At 42.4% G+C, this 20,279-nt stretch overlaps 1 protein-coding gene across 2 annotated transcripts in view; it reads right to left on the bottom strand.

Annotated features, from left to right (window-relative positions):
• The window catches only part of MAF (MAF bZIP transcription factor), a 237,317-nt gene that overhangs the window by 204,874 nt on the left and 12,164 nt on the right, over nucleotides 1-20,279 (bottom strand). The window contains exons 2-3 of one of the 2 annotated variants that reach the window (XM_081202720.1): nucleotides 13,919-13,980; nucleotides 12,821-12,839 (exon numbers count right to left, since the gene is read on the bottom strand). In XM_081202720.1, the coding sequence (XP_081058846.1) occupies nucleotides 13,947-13,980 (34 nt within the window). In that variant the 3' untranslated portion in view covers nucleotides 12,821-12,839; nucleotides 13,919-13,946. Of the gene's footprint in view, nucleotides 1-12,820; nucleotides 12,840-13,918; nucleotides 13,981-20,279 lie in introns of those variants that run through there. The other variant, XM_081202719.1, reaches the window with a different exon arrangement.

The raw sequence follows: 20,279 nt of genomic DNA, 5'->3' as shown, positions 1-20,279 counted from the left end.
TCTTCTCATAAACATTTCTTTCTAAATGAACTGCCTTGTTGGGAGGGAGGGGGGGTCTGGAGAGAGAACGGGAGTCAAAAGCAAGAATAATTCCCAGAGAGGAGACTGAGCTAAAAATAAAAACATAAAAATAACATGGTTGCATAAATGAGTTTAATAAATGAATACTTAATTTTGCATATGAAAATAAACTACCACCACTGTGGCTGATTGCAGGAAAAAGATGGTCTTTTATTCAGGATTTTGAAACACTGAGGAATATGCATAGAATTGTATGGAATACACATAGCCCTGCTTGTTAGCTCTGTTTGGTTAGATCCGCTGCAAATTTCATGCTATTCTCGGGTGCGCTTTTATTTAACAATGCAAACTCTGAAATCACTTTTATGGTTTTGCTTAACGAGGTCAACCATTGATTGTAAAAGGCTCTTCAGGAGTGTCCCCAAAGGAGCAAAGAAGAAGGAGGGGGTGTCAGAAACAAGAAGAGGCGTAATCAACCTGATCCCAATTACATTTTAAAGGAAACAGTAAAAGCCGTGTGTTCCCCTCAAATAGCTGAGCTCAAAAGGTGAGGGCAAATTAATCCCCTCAGCTCAACAAGAATCTGGGCACCCTCCAATGGTTCCTTGACTGCAGTACGCATTTGACAGGGAAGCTTTACAAACACAAATCTATCGAAAGGGAAGGGCTGTAAGCTCAGTGGTAGAGCATCTGTTTTGCATGCAAAAGGTTACAATCCCTACCTACCATGTCAAGGAAGGGCTAGGAGAGACCCCTTAGGAAACCACTGCCAGAGCTAGGAGGGCTTAGTATAAGACAGCTTTCTATGTTCCTAAGGTCTTTTCTCCCAGACCCCTCCTAACACAAAACAGGACACAGTTGGGCCCGGATTCAGCATTTGGGATTAGGAGTTGGACTAGGACCCGAGAGACCAGGGTTCAAATCCCCTCTCAGCCACTAGGGTGACCTTGAGGCATCCACTTTCTCTTAGCTTAACCTACTTCACAGGGTTGTTGTCAGGATAAAACCCAGAGCGGGGATTAGACGTCTGTCTGAGTTACCTCAAGTGCCATTATAGGGGAGACTACCCATAATCTGCAATAAATAATGGGGGATGCATCTGTAATTTGCATTTGTATTTTTTAAAATAAACAAATAGTTTGGGTGTGTGTGGGTTTTTTAAAAAAAGTATCACTCCATTTAATCAACGAGGGGATGGATACCTTTCTGAAAATCATTCAAGACTCCCATTGGATACGCAATAAAAGATGGCATTCATATACTGTACACTGCTCCACCTGTTTTTGCCCTGAGCTACCACTGGTACCAGAAGAGAATTTGACCCTTGGGTGAAACATGCCCTGCTGCAGATGTGACAAACTGCTGCCAGAGGTGGCCTCTGCTGAGTCTTCACGAGGAAGCAGCAAATGTGAAATAGTCACAGGCTGAAAAGGTTGCAAATAAAATTTCAAGGGACTACAAATTGCTGATGATCTAATGAGAGGTTTGGCTATTTAGGTCACATCCATGCTATCAATTTAAAGCACATGGCTTCCCCCAAAGAATCATGGGAAGAATAGTTTGTTGAGTGTTCTGGGAATTATAGCTCTGTGGGGGTAAACTACAGTTCCCATGGTTCTTGGGGGGGGGGGAGCCATGTGCTTAAAGTGTGTTTTAAATGTATGGTGCTGGTGTGATCAGACTATGGCACACCATTTATAACAAATGAAAAAACAACTGTTCAATTAACAATACAGGGAACCAGATTTTTTATTTAATTTAAATGAATTTAATGGTATTCTTTCCTAACTCTCAGACTATATAATCTACAAAAATGCAGATTACCAGATGGGTAGATGTAGTCTCCCATCCTGCAAAGAAACTGGGCTGCATCTCAACCCTACCTCAAATATTTCTTGTGTTTAGGCCAAGATAATCACCAACTCAAAATGGGATGGCCATCTTGCTCTTCTTGAAAATCTAACCTTTGAAAATAAACCTATCTGGTATGTGCAAGGTTCCTCCAAGCTTGTTAAGCACTGATAGGTTACATTAATATGTATATTGTCTGTAGGGGACAAATGCTTTCGAGGAGCACACGCAGCATTAAAAACATCAGCAAGTATCACGAGAAAGCAAAAAGCATCATTGACGCAAACTGCGAAATAAATAATAGATCTTGACTTTTATGTTCCCAGCCTTTGATCTGGTGGAACTGACATTATAGTCCAGGAATAAGAGGGGCACCTTTTTAGCTGGGTGAGTGGTTTTTTTTTGGGGGGGGGGGAGATGTCAGGTTATATTTTTAGCACAAGGCCAAAATACAAGGAAAGAAAGAAAACAGTCAAAAGGTATGACTGAATGAGCACAGCAGTGGGGAACAGAGAAAAGCCCAACTATTGTGTGAAAGGAAGGGAGATGATATTTAACTGAACTCTGTGGTTACTGAAAGCATTATTAACCGTCCTGTTCTCTCCAGCATAATTTACAATGAAACAATAGGCAAGTTATCCAGAGAACTTGGAAGATCTAAATTTGTCCACAGCAAAGAAGGAGGAGAGGACATTACTCAAACATGAGAGGGAAATGTCCAGAGCCCTCAAGGGCAAACCAAGGCCTGAAAATGTCCAAGGACCGGCTCTACCATTTGGTTGAGTGAGAGCACCACCTCAGGCAGCAGATACTGGGGGAGAGGGGCAGGAAATTGCAGTGAGGCACTGGAGGACAGAGCTTTGTGTGTGCCTGCCCTAAGGTAGCCTGCCGCTATCAAGCAAAGTAGACGATGCCGTCAGGTCAGCGGTACAGTTCGGTTGCATCTTACCAGGTGAATCCTGGGAGAATCCACCTGCTTATGTGCGAGATAAGATTTAAGATTTACCTGATTTATTTCCACTGTTTTTATTTTGGTTTAGATTAGTGTGTTTTTTAATTGTAATGTATTATGAAAACTCATTATAAAATATTATTTAAAAACAAAGAAATGAAAGCTGACCTGTTTAAATTGGGGAAATTACCGTATTTTTCGCTCTATAACACGCTCCCAACCATAACACGCACATAGTTTTTAGAGGAAAACAAGAAAAAAATATTCTAAATGAAACAGTGGATGTATGATTTTTGTGGTTCATGCTGTGGCCACAGACATGTGATCTGACGGTGAGTTAGGGGTAGCCCAATGCAGAAATCCTGAGGATCCATGTGGATCCGTGCTTTGTAACCACGTTTTTGCACCACTGCGGCCCCAGGCAACAGTGGGTGCGTGATTTTTTTGGTGCAAGCTGTAGGCATGGACATGCTATGTGATCTGATGGTGAATTTGGGGTGACCCAGTGCAAAAATCCTGAGGATCCATGTGGATCCGTGCTTTGTAACCATGTTTTAAGTGGGGAGGGAAGGAAAAGCACTCAAGGGACAAGGAACACGCGTGGGGTGGGTGGAGAAGGATGCTGTTAATAATGCAGAAGAGGGGTATAAGAGGAGAAGGCTCTTATAAGAGGAGTGGGGAGGAGAGAGAGAGACGGAGAGCCTGCTTCTGAAAAAATCTTGCTGTTATTTAGCGAGTGGGGAGGAGAGAGAGACAGAGCCTGCTTGAAAAATCTTTGCTGCTATTTAGCGAGTGGGGAGGAGAGAGAGACAGAGAGCCTGCTTGAAAAATCTTTGCTGTTATTTAGCGAGTGGGGAGGAGGGAGAGACAGAGAGCCTGCTTGCTTTAAAGGAGCCAACCGGATAGGAGCCACTTACACTCGTGTAAGCGGCTCCTCTCCTCTCCTCTCCCGCTTTGCTCCTTTAAAGCAAGCAGGCTCTCTGTCTTTCTCTCTCCTCCCCACTCAGCGGCTCTTCTCCCGCTTTGCTGTTTCAAAGCGAGCCACGGAGGAGGGAAGGAAGGGGAACCATGGATCCTCTGCTCACGACTGCAGCAGATCTCCCCGCCAGCCGTAGGCTTTCGCTCCATAACACGCACAGACATTTCCCCTTACTTTCTAGGAGGAAAAAAGTGAGTGTTATAGTGAGAAAAATATGGTAATTGTATGTGAGGTGGAGAGCTTAGAAGCTCTCTGCTTCATTTACCAGACTCCGGGAGGCCCTCATGGGAACTTGGATGGCCCTGTGAGATCTCGCAAAAGCCTCCCAGATCCCGTTTGAGAGGGTCCCAGAGCCCCCAAAAGCAAGGCAGAGAGCCTTGCTAGGAAGCAAAGCATGATCTTGAGGGGGATGGTTTGGACACATGTATTTATTTGGCATACTTGCCATCCCCAGAACGTAACTCCAGCACAAGATACGGCCATACTGTATTGAAACAAGATTCAGTTGCCTGTATATACACGGAATGGGACATTTAGGCTGCTGCATCCATTTCACAGGCAAAGATCTCCACATGCTCACCCAGGTCCCGAGCTGGGGGCACTTTGGTTGGTGTTAGCTATTTTGATTTAAGTACGGCAAGGGGATTCTGAATACCCTCTTGTCACCTCATCCCTGCTTTGTGCCAAGCTACTGCCAAATTCAGAGGCAGCTAGCAATCCACTAGGTTGCACTATTTAAGGCTCGCCTTGCATTCTTATCAATCTTCCTGGAAAAGCCACATCACTGTGCACAAGCAAGACAGGACTATTGTCAGCTCGCTCTGGGAAGCAGACCAGCATCTGCCACCCCACCCACCTAACATACACACACGGTGGCAACATTAGGTCGCAAGAGCAAGATAAAACAAACAGAAGAATGACAAATTTAATTTATGTAATAGCTTTCACTATGTGACGTCAAAGTGCTTTACCTTCATTCCCATAGTGTACCTGAGACGTGTTACCAAATCAGTTTCCGGTTGCCAGCTCACTAAAAAGAAAATCCAATCACATTTCATTTGCGGAAGAAATTCATTTTTACCTGTGCCAGTTTCAGTAATTCATTGCCTAAGTCCCGAGACAGATAGTAAAAGGGAGAGAAAGGGGTCATGTTGACTTAAAACCTTCCATGTAGAAACCCAGCTTATTGGTCAATAAATGTGGATTGCCAGTTGTCCTAATTTGGCCAGGCCAGTGTGGAAAACCACCAGTTATGTTCTGAATCAAAGGCTTTTCATTTTCAGAGTAAGCCAAAGGGAGACACAGGAAAAAAAAATTATGTAGGCTCCAGATATAATAATAAAATTAATGTCCAAAGCCACTCACAAAGATTCAATTATTGGGCACCGTGACAAGACCCCAGCACAGGACCTACAGCTGAGGGCTGCCTTGGGCTCCTTTCACAAAGCGGCTGGTTCCAGTGGCCATTCTCATTTCCCACAATGCTCCCAAGGTGGCAATGCTCTAGGGCAGGCCAGGGGCCAAATGTGGTCCTCTAAGCATCTCTATCTGGCCCTTGATACTCTGCCCAGGTGACACACACTCAAGCCACGTCCCTAAGTGGCTTTCCTCTGTGCCCTCTTCCAGTTATTTTACCTGCCAGGAATGTACCCTTGAATACCTTCTGCTTTGCCTGGAAGGCAGTTGGAGAGTGGTTTGTGGCTGGACATACTCAGCAATGGTATGTGGCCTCTGGAAGGTTGTCCATAAGGAAATGTGGCCCTCAAGGTGAAAATGGTTCCCCACTCCTGCTCTAGGGCAATGTGGGCAGTTTTAATGGTGGTTCAGCGGGGGAGCCTGCTGGCATTCTACCAAGGACCCTCTCAAACCTGAGCCATGAAATATAGGCACAGTATCATGTACTATAGTAGAATCATAGAATTATAGAACTGAAAGGGATCACAAGGGTCATCTAGTCCAACCCCCTACAATAGCAGGAATATTTTGACCAGTGTGAGGCTCGAACCCACAGCCCTAAGATTAAGAGTCTCATGCTCCACCGACTGAGCAGTACATTCCACACAGTGAAATGCTTTCCCCAGGGAAACGTACCTGGCACCAATACTATGAGGTTTTAGGCACCAGGCTAAGCCATTCCAGCAGACCTGGGTTGTTGTTGTTTAGTCTTTTACTTATATCATACTGCTGTATTTATGGCCTGCTTGTGGTCCTGTTCTTTTAGTAAGGTTGGGTAGGATTCATTTGTTGGATGAAGGCCTTTAGAAATCTTTCTGCATATTTAGTTTTAATGATTGACAACATGCTTGGTATTGTGTTTGTAAGCTGCTTAGATACATTTTTTTACAGAAAGTGACAATTGTTTATTTGTTCCACAAAATGCTTACAAGAACAAAAGACTTCTAGGTGGTTTGCAATAGACGGCCTAAAATATCCATTCAAAACACCAATAAAAAACAAATTACATAAGCATCTTAGGATATAAAATTAAATCAATAATTTTAAAACAGTTATACTTACTTTGTGTGCTAAAATTACATGCCTGAGTAGGCTTGCTGGGACAAAAAAAGCTTTTTTAGCAGGTGCCAAAAACAATGCAGTGAAGGCGCCTGACTAATATGGATGGGCCAGGGGTTCCAAAGTGGACGCGCAGTCACACAATATGTAAGTAGGTAAATACATACATAAAAACTGGATGGATATGCATTGCAACAGCATAGTACAGTCAGCAGCCACTCTGATTCTGTGTGTTACCTCTACCTTGGCATGCACAACAACTTGATAACACAGAAGTGAAACTACAAAAATCCATTCTGAAACTGCATGGGATTCCTCTATACACCTGTGCTTGGTAGAATTCTGCACAGACTTCCACTAAGACCCACCCAGTAATGGGTTTGATCTCATCATTTGTGCACTATGCACAACACTTTACAGTGCTGTGACACCTACTAAGAAAAAAAAACCACTGGATTTCGGCAATTATACATATGCACACAGACTAATATGCGTGTCTGATGCTTATGTGACCCTATACATTTTGGAGTATGTGAGAGCTTTAAAAAGCTTTAAAAATATGGAGCACAAAGAGAACACTGAGTCTATAATCTTAAATTCCTTACAGATGCCAAAGAGGCGTTGCTTTTATACTAAAGGAAACCTACACACTGCTTAAATTAACACTTGCAGCTGCTTGCCAAAGGCAGCGATCCCAATCCCATTTACCTTGGAATAAGCCGCATTGAATTCAATGGGACTTGCTTCTGAGTAGACATAAGCTAGAATAACACTATGTAAAGTATTAATTTCTAGATAGGTTCATTTTCATTTTAAAGTATATTTTGGCACAATAATTTTCATAATAAATGATGAAATGTGTACTTTATTACAAACTAAAATCCCACAAATGAAAAACTAAAATAGATTAAGATGCAAAATTATACTGAAAATAATACTGAGGGGTGAAATTCAAGTTTAGGACTGAGATTTACTTTATCTCTATAACCAATCCTAAAAGCTTGTAGTACCTCAGTTCTACTCGGACTCTCATATTCATTCTTTCTTTGGAAATCTACCTCCATAGAATATAGATTTCATAGATACCAAATGATTTCAGACATTTTGAAATCCAAAAGATTTCAGAGATATCTAAAAGATAAAGGAGGGGGAATGAAACAGCATTATAGACACACATAAAACTAAAAGGTTTTTTAAATAAATTAGATTACAGATTAAAGAGATACTTCTACATAAGAAATAGTTTTCCAGAACAAACTTTTCCTAATTAATATGATATTTCTGTACATACATATTCTCTGTATTTTTTGTATTTTTTTTAATTCATAAATGAACTATAAAAATCCTGCATTTTTAAAAAGGAAACTGGAACATTAGGAGAGGATTAAGTCTCTTGCCACTATTCTTCCCAGTCCAACATCCATGCTACACATACAGAATTCCAAAATACCAGTTCACTTTCCCACATAGATAGTTATCTCTTTGGTTAAAAATAAAATCCAGGAGGTGGGGAGGTATGAAATTAGCCCGTACCAATTACAATTAATATGCCAATATAATCCAAACCAATATTACAGTTAGGTTCATATTTATTAATTATCTACGGACCTTCAAATTCCAAAAATACTCCATTCAATGGAGAGATAAATCAATCATAGAACCAGGGAGGGACTAAATATTTACTACTATTATTTATTTTGCAACCTCTGCATTAAATTCTCCCTCTCTCAGTGAGTCTCCAATGCACTACATATCATTCATGAAACAGAGGAAAGGTTGATTTTGCTTCATTCATATTTTCCAGCTAAAAACCAGCGGTTTTTACTGCCTTGCTCATCTTTCATCTTTCGATGCTTCGTGCCAGCCTTTACTTATTCAAAGAGACACAGTTTTCTTTTTCCAGCAAAGTCAAATTAGACACAAAATAAGCAACATGGCCATCCAACTCCATACTTTTTTTCCTTTTTTTTTATGGCAGTTTAGTCGGACAAGTTCAAGACTGGTAGTTTAAGAATAAAGTTAAGCATGCCTCTGGAGAGTATAAGTATTGGGCTTTTCATATCTACGCTTATTATTCCTAATATTACACCGACACTTCCCCCACTTGTCCTTCTCTTTCCCAAATTCCCCATCTGACCAGATGTCTCTCTCTCCCTCGCTTCCACCTGTCAATCACATTCACGGCTGAAATTTGATTTCTCTCCCAACAGTAACCTTATATGAAATATTACCATAGGGGTCAGCACAATCTGAACCTCACCACATAAGTTCATTAACTCTTCCTCAGTCCAATATCTGTTTGTTTCAAAGTTACACGGTTTTTTGTGCTAATCTCTTTTGCAACACCAATCGGTCAGCAATTGCTAAATCCAGGATTTAAGAGGAAGTGAAATGATTCGGTTCTCTTTTTCCTCCCCAGAAGGTTTGGTTTTTGTAAAGCCAGAGGTTAGGCCTGTGCACATTAACTCTACAGATTCTCCCTCCCCGAAGACAAAACACCAGAGAACTGAAAATAAGCTAAATAAAAAGATTTAATTGCAGCAGAGCAAGAGCACTGAGACTGCACACTTTTCTTCTAGCATGAATCACCTTGCAGCCCCAGCTGCAATGTACAAACGCTTTACTGCAGATCAGGTGCATTCAAACAAATGCTCATTCTGCTAATGACAAAGCCCACAGTCCTAAACACAGTTCCACTGGACATAAAACTCAGCTACACATGCAGAGCACTTAGGGCAGGTGCAGGGAATCTTTGGCCCTCCAGAAATTGCTGAATTACAACTCCCAACATTCTTGGCTGTGCTTGCTGGGGCTAATGGGAGTTGTACTTCAGCACCATCATGTTCCCCGTATCTGGCCTAAGTAGTCAGGCTTGGCATCACCACCCAGCGTCCTGAGGCAACTGTTGAGGGCCCACCCGGACCCATCAGCACCTACAGTGTCTTTGATAGAACGCTGCTCCATAGGATTGTAGGAAATTAAAAACAGTGGCTTGTAGGCATAGTTCATTGGCATAGTGGGCGGGACAGAATACCTACTTTGCCCACCCTGCCATGCCAGTGAACTAAGCCTGCAAGCCATTGCTTTAATTCCCCAAGATCCTATGCAGCAGTGTTGTATCAAAGACCCTGTAGGAAACATAAATGGTGGCTCCTTCCCTGGAAATTAACAACAAAAGGCACAACAAAGCTAGTATATCAGAAGAACACTTCTATCACTCACCTTTTTGCTAGTCTTCTACTTGCAGGGTGCTTTTCACACAGGGAGTAGTGCAGCCCTTTCAAACAGCTCAAAACTCTACCATCTCCTTCTGCTGTGGAGACACACCTGTACTTCCTAGTAATCATGTACTAAATGGACATGAGGATCACCTGTGGGTAATCAGGCACAGAAACACTTTCTCAGCTGGGAGAGAGGTTCCCTCTCTCCAAAAGCCAAACATGACTTCAGACCACCAATCTTCCATAAATATATTATATACTGAGCTGGTAAGAATGAGGGTATCTTGACTCAATCCAAAATATGAACAGGCGTTGTGGCGATGCACATGACACCTCCATTTCTCCTGTGGAAACTACTGTTTCCAGTTTTTTTCTGAAAGGGGTATTACAGTTAACAGCTTTGGAACGAGGCAGGATAAGAAGCCAATGTCAAGCCATGGCTTTATATCCAGGCTTGGTGTGAAGCTACTGACAGTGGTTTCTTGGTTTTGGTGAAACCAGGAAACTACTGTTCACTTAAGACTTCCTGGCTTGTTTATCAGGTTGCACAAAGGATGGAAGACAGAACTGCTTGCACATCTGAGCCAAGCGCTGGGATCGCCCAAACTCTGCTACTGTGCTTATGCTGAGAGATGGTGACTGGCCCCGGGACTCCTATTGAGGTTGACAGCAGTGTGGGGCTAGCAACCCAAATCTCTCTGTTCCAAGCATCAACACTCATATCCACTTTACTACACCATAAGTATACTAAGGCAGGAGGAATAGTTAATAGTTTTTATTGACTTCTTTGCAAGCCTGAATCAATGATATGTGAACATCTGTGAACTGCAATGCACATTCTCTGCTGCTTCCGTACCATTTATTTCTTTCACATTTTTACTGTGAGATGACACATTACTGCTTCACAGGAGATAATTGAGTTATGTCAATATTCCAACACTCTATACAGCCAGGGTAGAGAACCTTATCAGCCCAGGGTCATTCCCTTTTGAACAGCTTTCTGAGCGCCAGGTGCCAGCGGTGGGCGGGGTCAGAGGCAGAAGTGGGTGGAGCAACAATTATGGACAGTAGGCTAGTTTCTACACACACTCACACACACTCTTTAGCCTCCTTCTAGGGAAGCCAGAGGCATCAGAGTTTGAGAGCATCTTCCAGCCAAGTGAAAACATGCGGGGCTAGTGAGGGACATGGCCTGGGGAGAGTTCCAAGGGCCATAGAGAGATGCCTGGAGGGCCACATATGGCCCCCAGGCATCAGGTGCCCCACCCTGGTCTTTCCTCAGCATATCCTGTTGTAAGCATGGGGTATCTACAATGGGGCAGCATACATTGAAGCATAAGGACAGCAAGCCCACCCACTTCTATTATGTCTCCCCAATCACAACCTGTCAACTCACTGCTCCAAAGCAAGTCCTTTTAAACATACCATCAAGATTTTTGCTATGCCATTAACCCGCTGGCAAATATAATTTTAATTGCATTTTGTTTAGGGGAATGTAAGAAAGCAATGGTATTGTATATAAACGTAGCATCTTACTGACCAAGTAAAGGAGCGGGGCAGCCAGCATTCCTAAGTAATGTAAGAGGTTGCATAATTCAAGGCACATACAGGGATATTGGTAATTGGAAAAGCTAATTCATTGTGAGGCCACTCACCACCAGCCCAAAAAAACCCCCCACAATCCACATGCATTTCTGATCCTAAAGTGTGCAGAGAAAGGAAGGCACAAACAACAAGAATTTAAAAAGAGAAGGGGTTGAAAACAATGTGCATGCTAGATCAGAGGGTCTTGTGCTATGTCCCAGGAAGCATCCCTAAGTCACAAACTGAAGTTTAGAACCCTCTACCCCAATAACAAAAGCAAAACAAACAAACCCATTTTATTTAATGGGGCTCAGTCTTGTCCACAGAACCCAGACATGTCAGGTAAGAAATGCAGAGGAGTACAAGTTAAGGAAGAGTGCATTTGTCCAAGGATATTAAACATCACCCGCAGATAAGGATATAAACCCCACCCACCTCCAAATGTCCTGAGTGCATCGTAACTCAGCAGAGCTGGCCACAGAGATACCCCACTGCAATAACTGAAGGTGTGTGCAAGGGACTGGTCCTCATGCTTCTTGTTCCCCGTTATCACTTCTTTTCCCTTCACATGGTTCTGTGCTTTACAAAGCAGAAATTGTGAATATGCATTGAAGTTTGATGGTATAAATGCATTTTCTGTCCCTCTTTCCCTCCATCTCCCTTCTTTTCCTCACTTATCTGACCTGTGTTGAATTACAAATTGTAAGCTCCTCAGGGCAGAGACCTATTTTTGTACAATTGATAACACCAAACATATTGAAGGTATTATGCAAATAAACACACACAGAGACACTGCAAAAAAAGGGCAATTGTTATCTCAGATAGGTGTTCAAATGAACAACTAGATGCACAAGAGTAAGGGGGAAGATAGATGCTTCTGCACCCCACACTCCACCACCAACAACCTGTGTTCATGGCTGGAAGTCAGGTGCTTGGACAGCAACTAGTTCCTATCAGACAATGAAACAAGATGTCCCTATGCAACAGGTGAAGGGAAACTTGGGCCCTGCAAATGTTGTTGAACTGCAAGTCCCATCATCCCTGGCCACAGACCGTGTCTGCTGGAGTTGATGAAAGTTGTAGTTCAGCAACATCTAGAGCGCCAAAAATTCCCTGCACTTCCTATGCAAGGACTAAGAGCCAAACTGCACATTATGTTAGCTACATGGCTGTTGGGGTGGACAGGTTTGTCTATTTTTGTTCCATGGTAATCTTGCACGTTTTTATTCATAAATCCATCCCATCCTGTTTCTAAATTCTTTTCCTTTTTTAAAAAAATGCATGAAAATTTGTATTTAAATACATATTAAATCACATAAAATATATATTTAAATATGCATCTTATCTCAATAGACACATTTCTACATGTATTTTATTCTAAAATACACAACTTGTAAAGCCTTTTGGAGCGTTTCTTTAGATAAGAAATGCACCACAAAATTCAGAGAACTGCAAAATCCAAAGGATAGTAACATTCCAATCTGTGTGTTATTCCGGGAGATGAATATCAGGTCAGTTTGCGTAGAAATCAAAATCCTCAAGCAGCTTTAGTAGGTACACTTTTAAGGGCAGGGCTTTGGTTTTCACTTTTACATACAAACTGCCTCAGGGTCTGCGGAAAAGCAATTCAGACCAGCATTCTTGCATTTGGGGTAGAAAGGATTTCGGCTCCGCACACAACTATAATCCTAGTTCAAATTCCTCCTCCTCTTCATGCCTGCAACATTGGTTTGGAAAAACTTACAGTTATTAGGTAAAGGTAAAGGGTCCAGTCGTGGCCGACTCTGGGGTTGCAGCGCTCATCTCGTTTTATTGGCCAAGGGAGCTGGCGTACATGTGGCCAGCATGACTAAGCCGCTTCTGGAGAACCAGAGCAGCGCACAGAAACGCCGTTTACCTCCCCACCGGAGTGGTACCTATTTATCTACTTGCACTGGTGTGCTTTCGAACTGCTAGGTTGGCAGTTATTACTCCAATGTTATTATCCCCCTGTGCAAATCACAGATGTAGGGCCCTCCATATGGACTGAAACCACAGCTGGTGGGGAGAGAGATTAGAGCCCCTTACCCTTCCTGTGCTAGGGTTCCAACCCAGATCTGAGCTCCCATTCTGGCCATTTATGTAAAAACAACAAAACACACTTCTGCACTCAAAGGCACATCTGCATGGCTAACATAATGTGTACCTTGTCCCTTGCAAAGGAGAAGGGCAGCTGCCCTCTTCAAGGTAAACAGAGAAATGGAACTGGATTGCATGCTGTGAAGAATAAAGAGTAAAATCAGAAAACATCTCATACACTCTCCCTTCCACCTGCTTACTTGCATTTCATTTGGACAGCTTGCCTCATGCTTTGAAAAGAGCGAGCACAGGGTGCAACAGCAGCAACAACAGATGACTAGTATCTGGACTGGTGCTGATGGGGATACTTTACTGAGAAAAGGTGTAGACATAAACCGAGCAGCACGGATACTCAATAGGATTGGAGGGAAAGTTGTCACAATTCACACACTTGGTTGCAGTTTGGAACACACTCATATACAAAACACACACACAGAATAACATCGGCAAAAGATCATGCACTCAGTAAAAGAGTTGCAGGAGTTCCAAAGGAAAATTGGAGAAGAGACACCATTAAAGTCCCCACTACGCAAAACACAGCGGCTTCCACAAAGCTTTGGGAAATCAACAGGGACACTTCCGTTGTGGTCAATAATTTTTCTTCTCTTACATTATGCTACAGCTTGGCTGTAGGAGGAGAAAGCAGAAGCCAGCTACGCAAATAAAATAAAACTGTACCTTGTCAGACTCCAGATAACAGGAATTTTCACATCACTGATGTAGAAGATTCTCTTGGATACCTAATTTAGTAAAAAAAAATATTTTTTAAAAAACATAGTTAATAAAAGTGTTTTTAAAAATAAAGCTTTATTAGTCTGACATAAAGCAAAAATCAGGAGCAGTTTGATGCTTGATAGTTTTACTCGGAAGCAAGTTCAATAGAATTTACTCCCTAATAAGTGTATTTACAACTGCAGTCTTTGATGCACAAGCCTTATCTCAGTCCAGTGTTTGAAGCAGCAGCACTGATAATATTAAGCATTATCTGAAATGGATTTTCTAGTTCTGTCCTTTGATTTTCATATCAATTCTGTAATAGGAAAGCCATAGAAAAAGAACTAGAAAGATAGGAGGGGGAAATTGCTAAATCAAAAACAAAACACCTTGCTCTCCAAGCTGTGAGCTAACGTTCCTTTATGGTGCAGCCTTCGTCATGTCTACTCAGATGTAAGTCTCATTAAGTTTAATGGGGCTTGTTCCCAGCTTAGATAATATAGAATTGTAGCCTTTAATTTTTCGTAATGCATTTCTTTTATTTTCTACTCATCAGAATAATTAGCTATGTTACTGTAAATGAACAAAAGAATAGTGAATTGATGTACATACATAGCAGTGTAACAGCAAACAGCAAGCACTGTTGCCCCTTGAATTTCTCATGTTGTATAAGCTCAAACTGGCAGGATTTATTGAAAAACCTAATTATTTTAGAGGAAGAGAAATACATTCTTTACAGTGAAATCCTATGCATGTCTGTTCAGGAGTAAGTCCTGCGAGGCTCACTCCCAGGTAAGCGCCTATAGGACTGAAGCTTTACAAGGACACAGTTTACAAGGAACTCTGGTGCAAATTTGAGCATGAATAACCTCATCTGCATTGCTTGTGACTGCAATGCATAATCAGTTTTACCCCAGAGTAATCCCATTAATGTCACTGCTCCGCAATAAGCACATCCTAGGTTGTACCTGAAATAATCATATATTCAATGTTTCCTCATGAACTCTGCCTGTGACGGAAAAGCACACAGCAGCAAAAAATACTGTAAGCTAGCCCAGCTGCGAATAAATCCATTTTTGGAGTATATAAGAGCATGACAAGAAATAAATCCTGTTTCTTGAGAGCTCTTTAAAAAAATTAAAAGAAAAAAGACAACAGATAGATATGATACCCAAATTTTATTTCCAGTTTAGAAAAATTGTCCACTATACCATTTTTGAAAGTAAGGCTTCTATTTTTATATATCCTTTCCAACACCCAAGCTTGCAAGTGTAGAATATTAAAATGCGTTCCGAACATAGTGCAGCATAGTGCATTGCAGGGAGACGATGTGAGGATGAACAAATGGGTGGATGGATAACGATCATTTCCAGATGCCTGTTTTGCCTGCCTCCCGTGTTATTTTTGGACCGAAACAAAAAAACAAAAAACTAAAAAACTTGGGGGATACGTCTTCTTAAATGCAATATTTGGCATCTTGCCCAGGATCTCTTAAAGCAGATGACTCCTTTAGACCTTAGGTGTCATTTTCCTCAAGATGACCTCTGCTTTCATGCCAACTGGCAAATCCATCCTATTATGAATGCATTCATTTGGAAGGGATAGGTATTCAATTTTCCCACCCCCACCCCACCTGAAGAGCATCCAAGAAGTGTTGTGGTCAGCATCCTTTTATTATCTTTAGACTATAAAGAGGACATCCCTCTCCTAGCATTACAACTGACTCAATCAAATCAAAGCTCAACATAGACCTCTGCAGCATCCAAATATTCAATTAAAATTACTTGATGATTGGGTATTAATAGAGAGGCAAAAACCAAGAAATGCTGCATTAGCTCGGTGTAAAATAAGGCAATACAGATTTATTAATTTAACATGGTTGATATCATCACCTCTCTCTCTCTTTTATAATTTGGCAGCATTGCTATAAGAGTTATCATTTAATAAGTTTCCCTTTCCCCTATCATCTGGTTCTATGTTACAAATCATTTCCCCAAGAAAATCTTCAAATTACTATGACACAAATATTGTATTTTAGCAGATGTAACTAAATTTTATTTTTCTTATTCTAAATAAAAATGACTCGGCAGAAGGTCCTCCATCAAATGTATAACCGATTCTCCTTCCTGTGTTTGTGTTATCTGTGAGCAAGGAGGTGGCAAAAACTATGAAATGTGCTGTAAACTCCAGAAGGACTCGAAGTGAAACAGTCACTGCAAGAGGAAATGAAACTCGTATTTATTAGGAATCACAATTGCTAACACAATTTCAGCTATCTAGTGATTTAACTATTTTGGCCTACTCACTGCTTCCCTTCCCCTTCAACTAAATTAATTACACCAATGGGAATACATATTGCGGTTATATCGAAAGAAATATTGGGGGAGATGGCTTCAGACAATAGGTCCATCACACGGGAAAGCAAGTAATGCTTTGGAACAATTAGCTTAAATACAATGCCACCCCCCCCCAAAAAAAAGACAGACGTATTTGCAGATACATGCAGGCAACTAGGAATGCAGGCAAAGAGCAATGTTCCCTTCCCAAGGCACATTCCAGGCTGCTTTTGGGGAGCATATGGGGGGAAATGAGCATGGCTTCAGCCTGTCCAGAGCTCTAGTCAAAGGTAGAGTCTGAACAGTGGACATTTAGAGCTTTGGGTGTCAGAAGACGGGATTGGGAGGGGGGGGGTTGATTCAGTTGTCATTTAAAACTGAACTTGCCTAATTTGCACTTTACAAAACAATACACAAACCAAAGCACAGCCATCATACACATGGAAAGTGCTTCTGAATTTTGCAGAAATTCAGCCAGGTAACATTTACAACTAGGGTACACTGTGCATAAAAATGCATATATCAGTAGAAGTAGCATTTAAAAATGCATTATATTAGAGAAAATTGCTTTACAAAAAACGGTGTATCTCGGGGGGGGTGCATACGGGAAAAGTAGGTATTAGGAGAAAGTCACATTGAAATGCTGGTGAATTTTCAGGAGGAATTGAAAATAAAATTGCAAACTGATGTGAAAATGCAAAGAACTGAAGGCTGAAAAAATAGAAGCCGAGAGGAACCTATATTGTCAGATTTGTCCATCCCTAGTCAGAAGTGACTCCTAAAAATGTGATGAAAGAGGGAAGTAAGTGGTTGCCTTTAAATATAGATATATAGATATGCACACAGAGAGATAATAATTGCAACCACCATTTGCAGCAAAAAGAAAGTCATTTGCACAAAAAGATACTTTAGGGCAACACTATCAGAACTGACTCCTAACACAGGAAGTACTATGGTTAAAGTTAAAAATGCACATTTTAAAAATTCAGCTAATGACTCAACCAATTAACTAGTTGGTACTGTCAGTTTTTAAAAACAATAGTTGCAGTATTTGAGGACGCAAGGAATCTCTCTCCCTAAACCAGCCTGATGCCCTCCAGGTGTTTTAGACAACAACTTCTGCCATCCCAGCCAGCAGAGACTGTGGTTGGAGATTATGGGTCACAGGCTGGAGAAGACGCCTCTAAACCATCACAGCTGTAGGAGCTGAATTGCCATATGCAAGGCCACTGTCTGCCTTGGATAAGTTATCAAAATCAGGATGTCACCAAAGGACTACAAGTGAACTAGGTAAAGGTAAAGGGACCCCTGGCCATTAGGTCCAGACGTGACCGACTCTGGGGTGCGGCGCTCATCTCGCTTTATTGGCCGAGGGAGCCGGCGTACAGCTTCCGGGTCATGTTGCCAGTATGACTAAGCCGCTTCTGGCGAACCAGAGCAGCGCACGGAAACACTGTTTACCTTCCCGCCGGAGTGGTACCTATTTATCTACTTGAACTTTGACGTGCTTTTGAACTGCTAGGTTGGCAGGAGCAGGGACCGAGCAACTGGAGCTCACCCCATCGTGGGGATTCGAACCGCCGACTTTCTGATCAGCAAGTCCTAGGCTCTGTGGTTTAACCCACAGCGCCACCCACATCTCTACAGACATACAAAATCAAGAGTTTGGACCGCTAGCCCTCCATTGCCCACCCCATTTCACCAGTGTTACTTACCATCAAACTTTACCCTCCTCCAGCTAGCAAAGGCCAGATCAAAATGGTCTTTCATTACTGCACATGGGTGCAGTCTGGGGGGGAGGGGGCTACTGCCCCCCTAGATCAAGTAAAACAATAGAAATACTTAACTGACCAATCACGCCCCCTAACAAAAGACCTGACCCCCCCCCAAAAAAAATCCTGACTACGCTCATGTTACCGCACACTTCAGATTGGGCTTCATAAGGAAACATGACCACATCAATGGCCATAGTGGGCTGGAGCAGCAAGTCTTTTAAAAGCAGTATTCAGTCTAGCACTGGCCAGGCAGACACCACAGAGATGCTCACAAACTAGGGCCTGAAGGCAATAACTGGCAATAGCAGTGCCCAGTGGTCAGAGACAGATGCTGTCTTTGATTGCGGAACGCTGCTCGGCAAGAGGTTTTGCTGAAGAAGCAGGGAGTATGATAAGCAAGTGTCCCTCGTCAATCAGAACAAGGCCGCTCCCATAACTGGCATCTCAGGTGCTGTTCTTCACAACCTTCTTTTCTCTAAGAGGCTAGCATTTGAAGGGCAGCAAATGGCATCACTGAATGGGACAGGTTTAGGCCACAGGCCACTAGTTGCTGACCATTCTCACAGGCATTGCACATTGCGGGGCAATGATGAGAGTGTCTGACTAGATGCGGAGAAACCCGTGTTATTTTCCACTCAGGCATCAAGTTCACTGAGTGACCTTGGGTTCACCGCATCACAGGGTTGTTGCGAGGAGAAAATGGGGGTGGGAGGACATGTGCGCCTTCAGCTGCTTGGAAGAAAAGACGTGATATAAGCATAATAATAATAATAAATTGATTACTGGCAACCATCTACCTAGCTAGTAACAGACATATTCTATATATAGAGTCAATCTTTTTCTAAAGGCCACTTGGAATAAGCAATAAGACCTTGGAGCTGTCAGTAGCCTCCTCCTGCAGTTTACTAGCCATGCTAAGAAAACCATTTAAGCAAGCAGAGCTTGACATACTCGCATAATAATTATCACAAACCATCATCATCATTATTATTACAGTACTGCAGTTAGAGTCTAGCTGTCCTCCAATAATCTCAGGATAGCCTGCATAGTTCCTCTTTTTTGTCCTCACAGCAAACCAAACAAACAAAACCAAATTCGGCTAAACCAAGGGAGTGAGTGGCCCACTACTCAATGAGAACAAGCAAACTTTGTGCATGAGCAGGGATTTGTATCCAGATCTCCCCAGTCCTAGTCTGGTGCTCTAGCCCAGCGGTGAGGAACTTTAGGTGAAGGGGCTGAATGTGGCCTCCTGGTCTCTTCACCTGACCCTTAGAACGCCCCCCAATTTGCTCCAGGCCCTCTTCAGTTGCTTTTGCCTGGCAAAAACATGTCCTAAAATTGTGAAGTTGCCTCCTGGATGAAGAGAGGCCTGTGCAGAAACCTCTGGCTTTTGCCTGCCTGGAATGTAGCCTACAGTACAAAGGCAAGTGCTGCATCCATTGCTCGGCCCACTTTTGCCTCTGGCCCTCTGACCCCAGGAACATGAGACAATATGGCCCTCAGGCTGAAAAAGGTCCTGTGTCCCTGCTCTAACCACTACACCACCCCAACTCAAAGGCGCTCAGGGCAATAGATCTCATTCTTCACACCTCCCATCTTAATGTTATTAACTCCTTGCCACCAAATGTCACCGGGTTGGGAAAAGGATAGACACCTCAAGTACCTTGCCTAGTTATCAGAAGTCCCTCCTTTCTACCTCAAATCATGTTAAAGAAAGACAAAGGGAAAGAAGGACCAAAATAATACCAGATATATGGAAAGGTGAGTGAGCCAGGCTATAGCAACATACCTTTGCAGTGCAGGGGCTTAGACTAGAATCAGTGGTTCTCAACCTGTGGGTCCCTAGATGTTGTTGGACTACAACTCCCATCATCCCTGAGCTCTGGCCTTGCTAGCTAGGGGTGATGGGAGTTGTAGTTCTACAACATCTGGGGACCCACAGGTTGAGAAAAGTTGGACTAGATGATCCTTGGGTCCCTTCCAAGGCTACTATTCAAACAGGTGTGTTTGCTGGGCAGAAGACTGCTTTATCACTTTAGCCCATTTAAAGCACATGGAATCCTGGGGGACTGTAGTTTGTTAAGAGCGCTGTGAACTGTAGTTTTCCGAGGTATAAACTACAGCTCCCATGGTTCTTTGGGGGAAGCCAGGTTGCCTTCTATGTATAATGTGCAGGCAGCGGGATTTTTTAAAGGAAAGTACATCTGCGCTTAT

The sequence above is a fragment of the Podarcis bocagei genome (assembly GCF_964188305.1).
Source record: "Podarcis bocagei genome assembly, chromosome: 7".
Classification (NCBI taxonomy): domain Eukaryota; kingdom Metazoa; phylum Chordata; class Lepidosauria; order Squamata; family Lacertidae; genus Podarcis; species Podarcis bocagei.
Note: the sequence above shows the minus strand (reverse complement) of the source record. Positions and strands in the feature narration are given on the sequence as shown.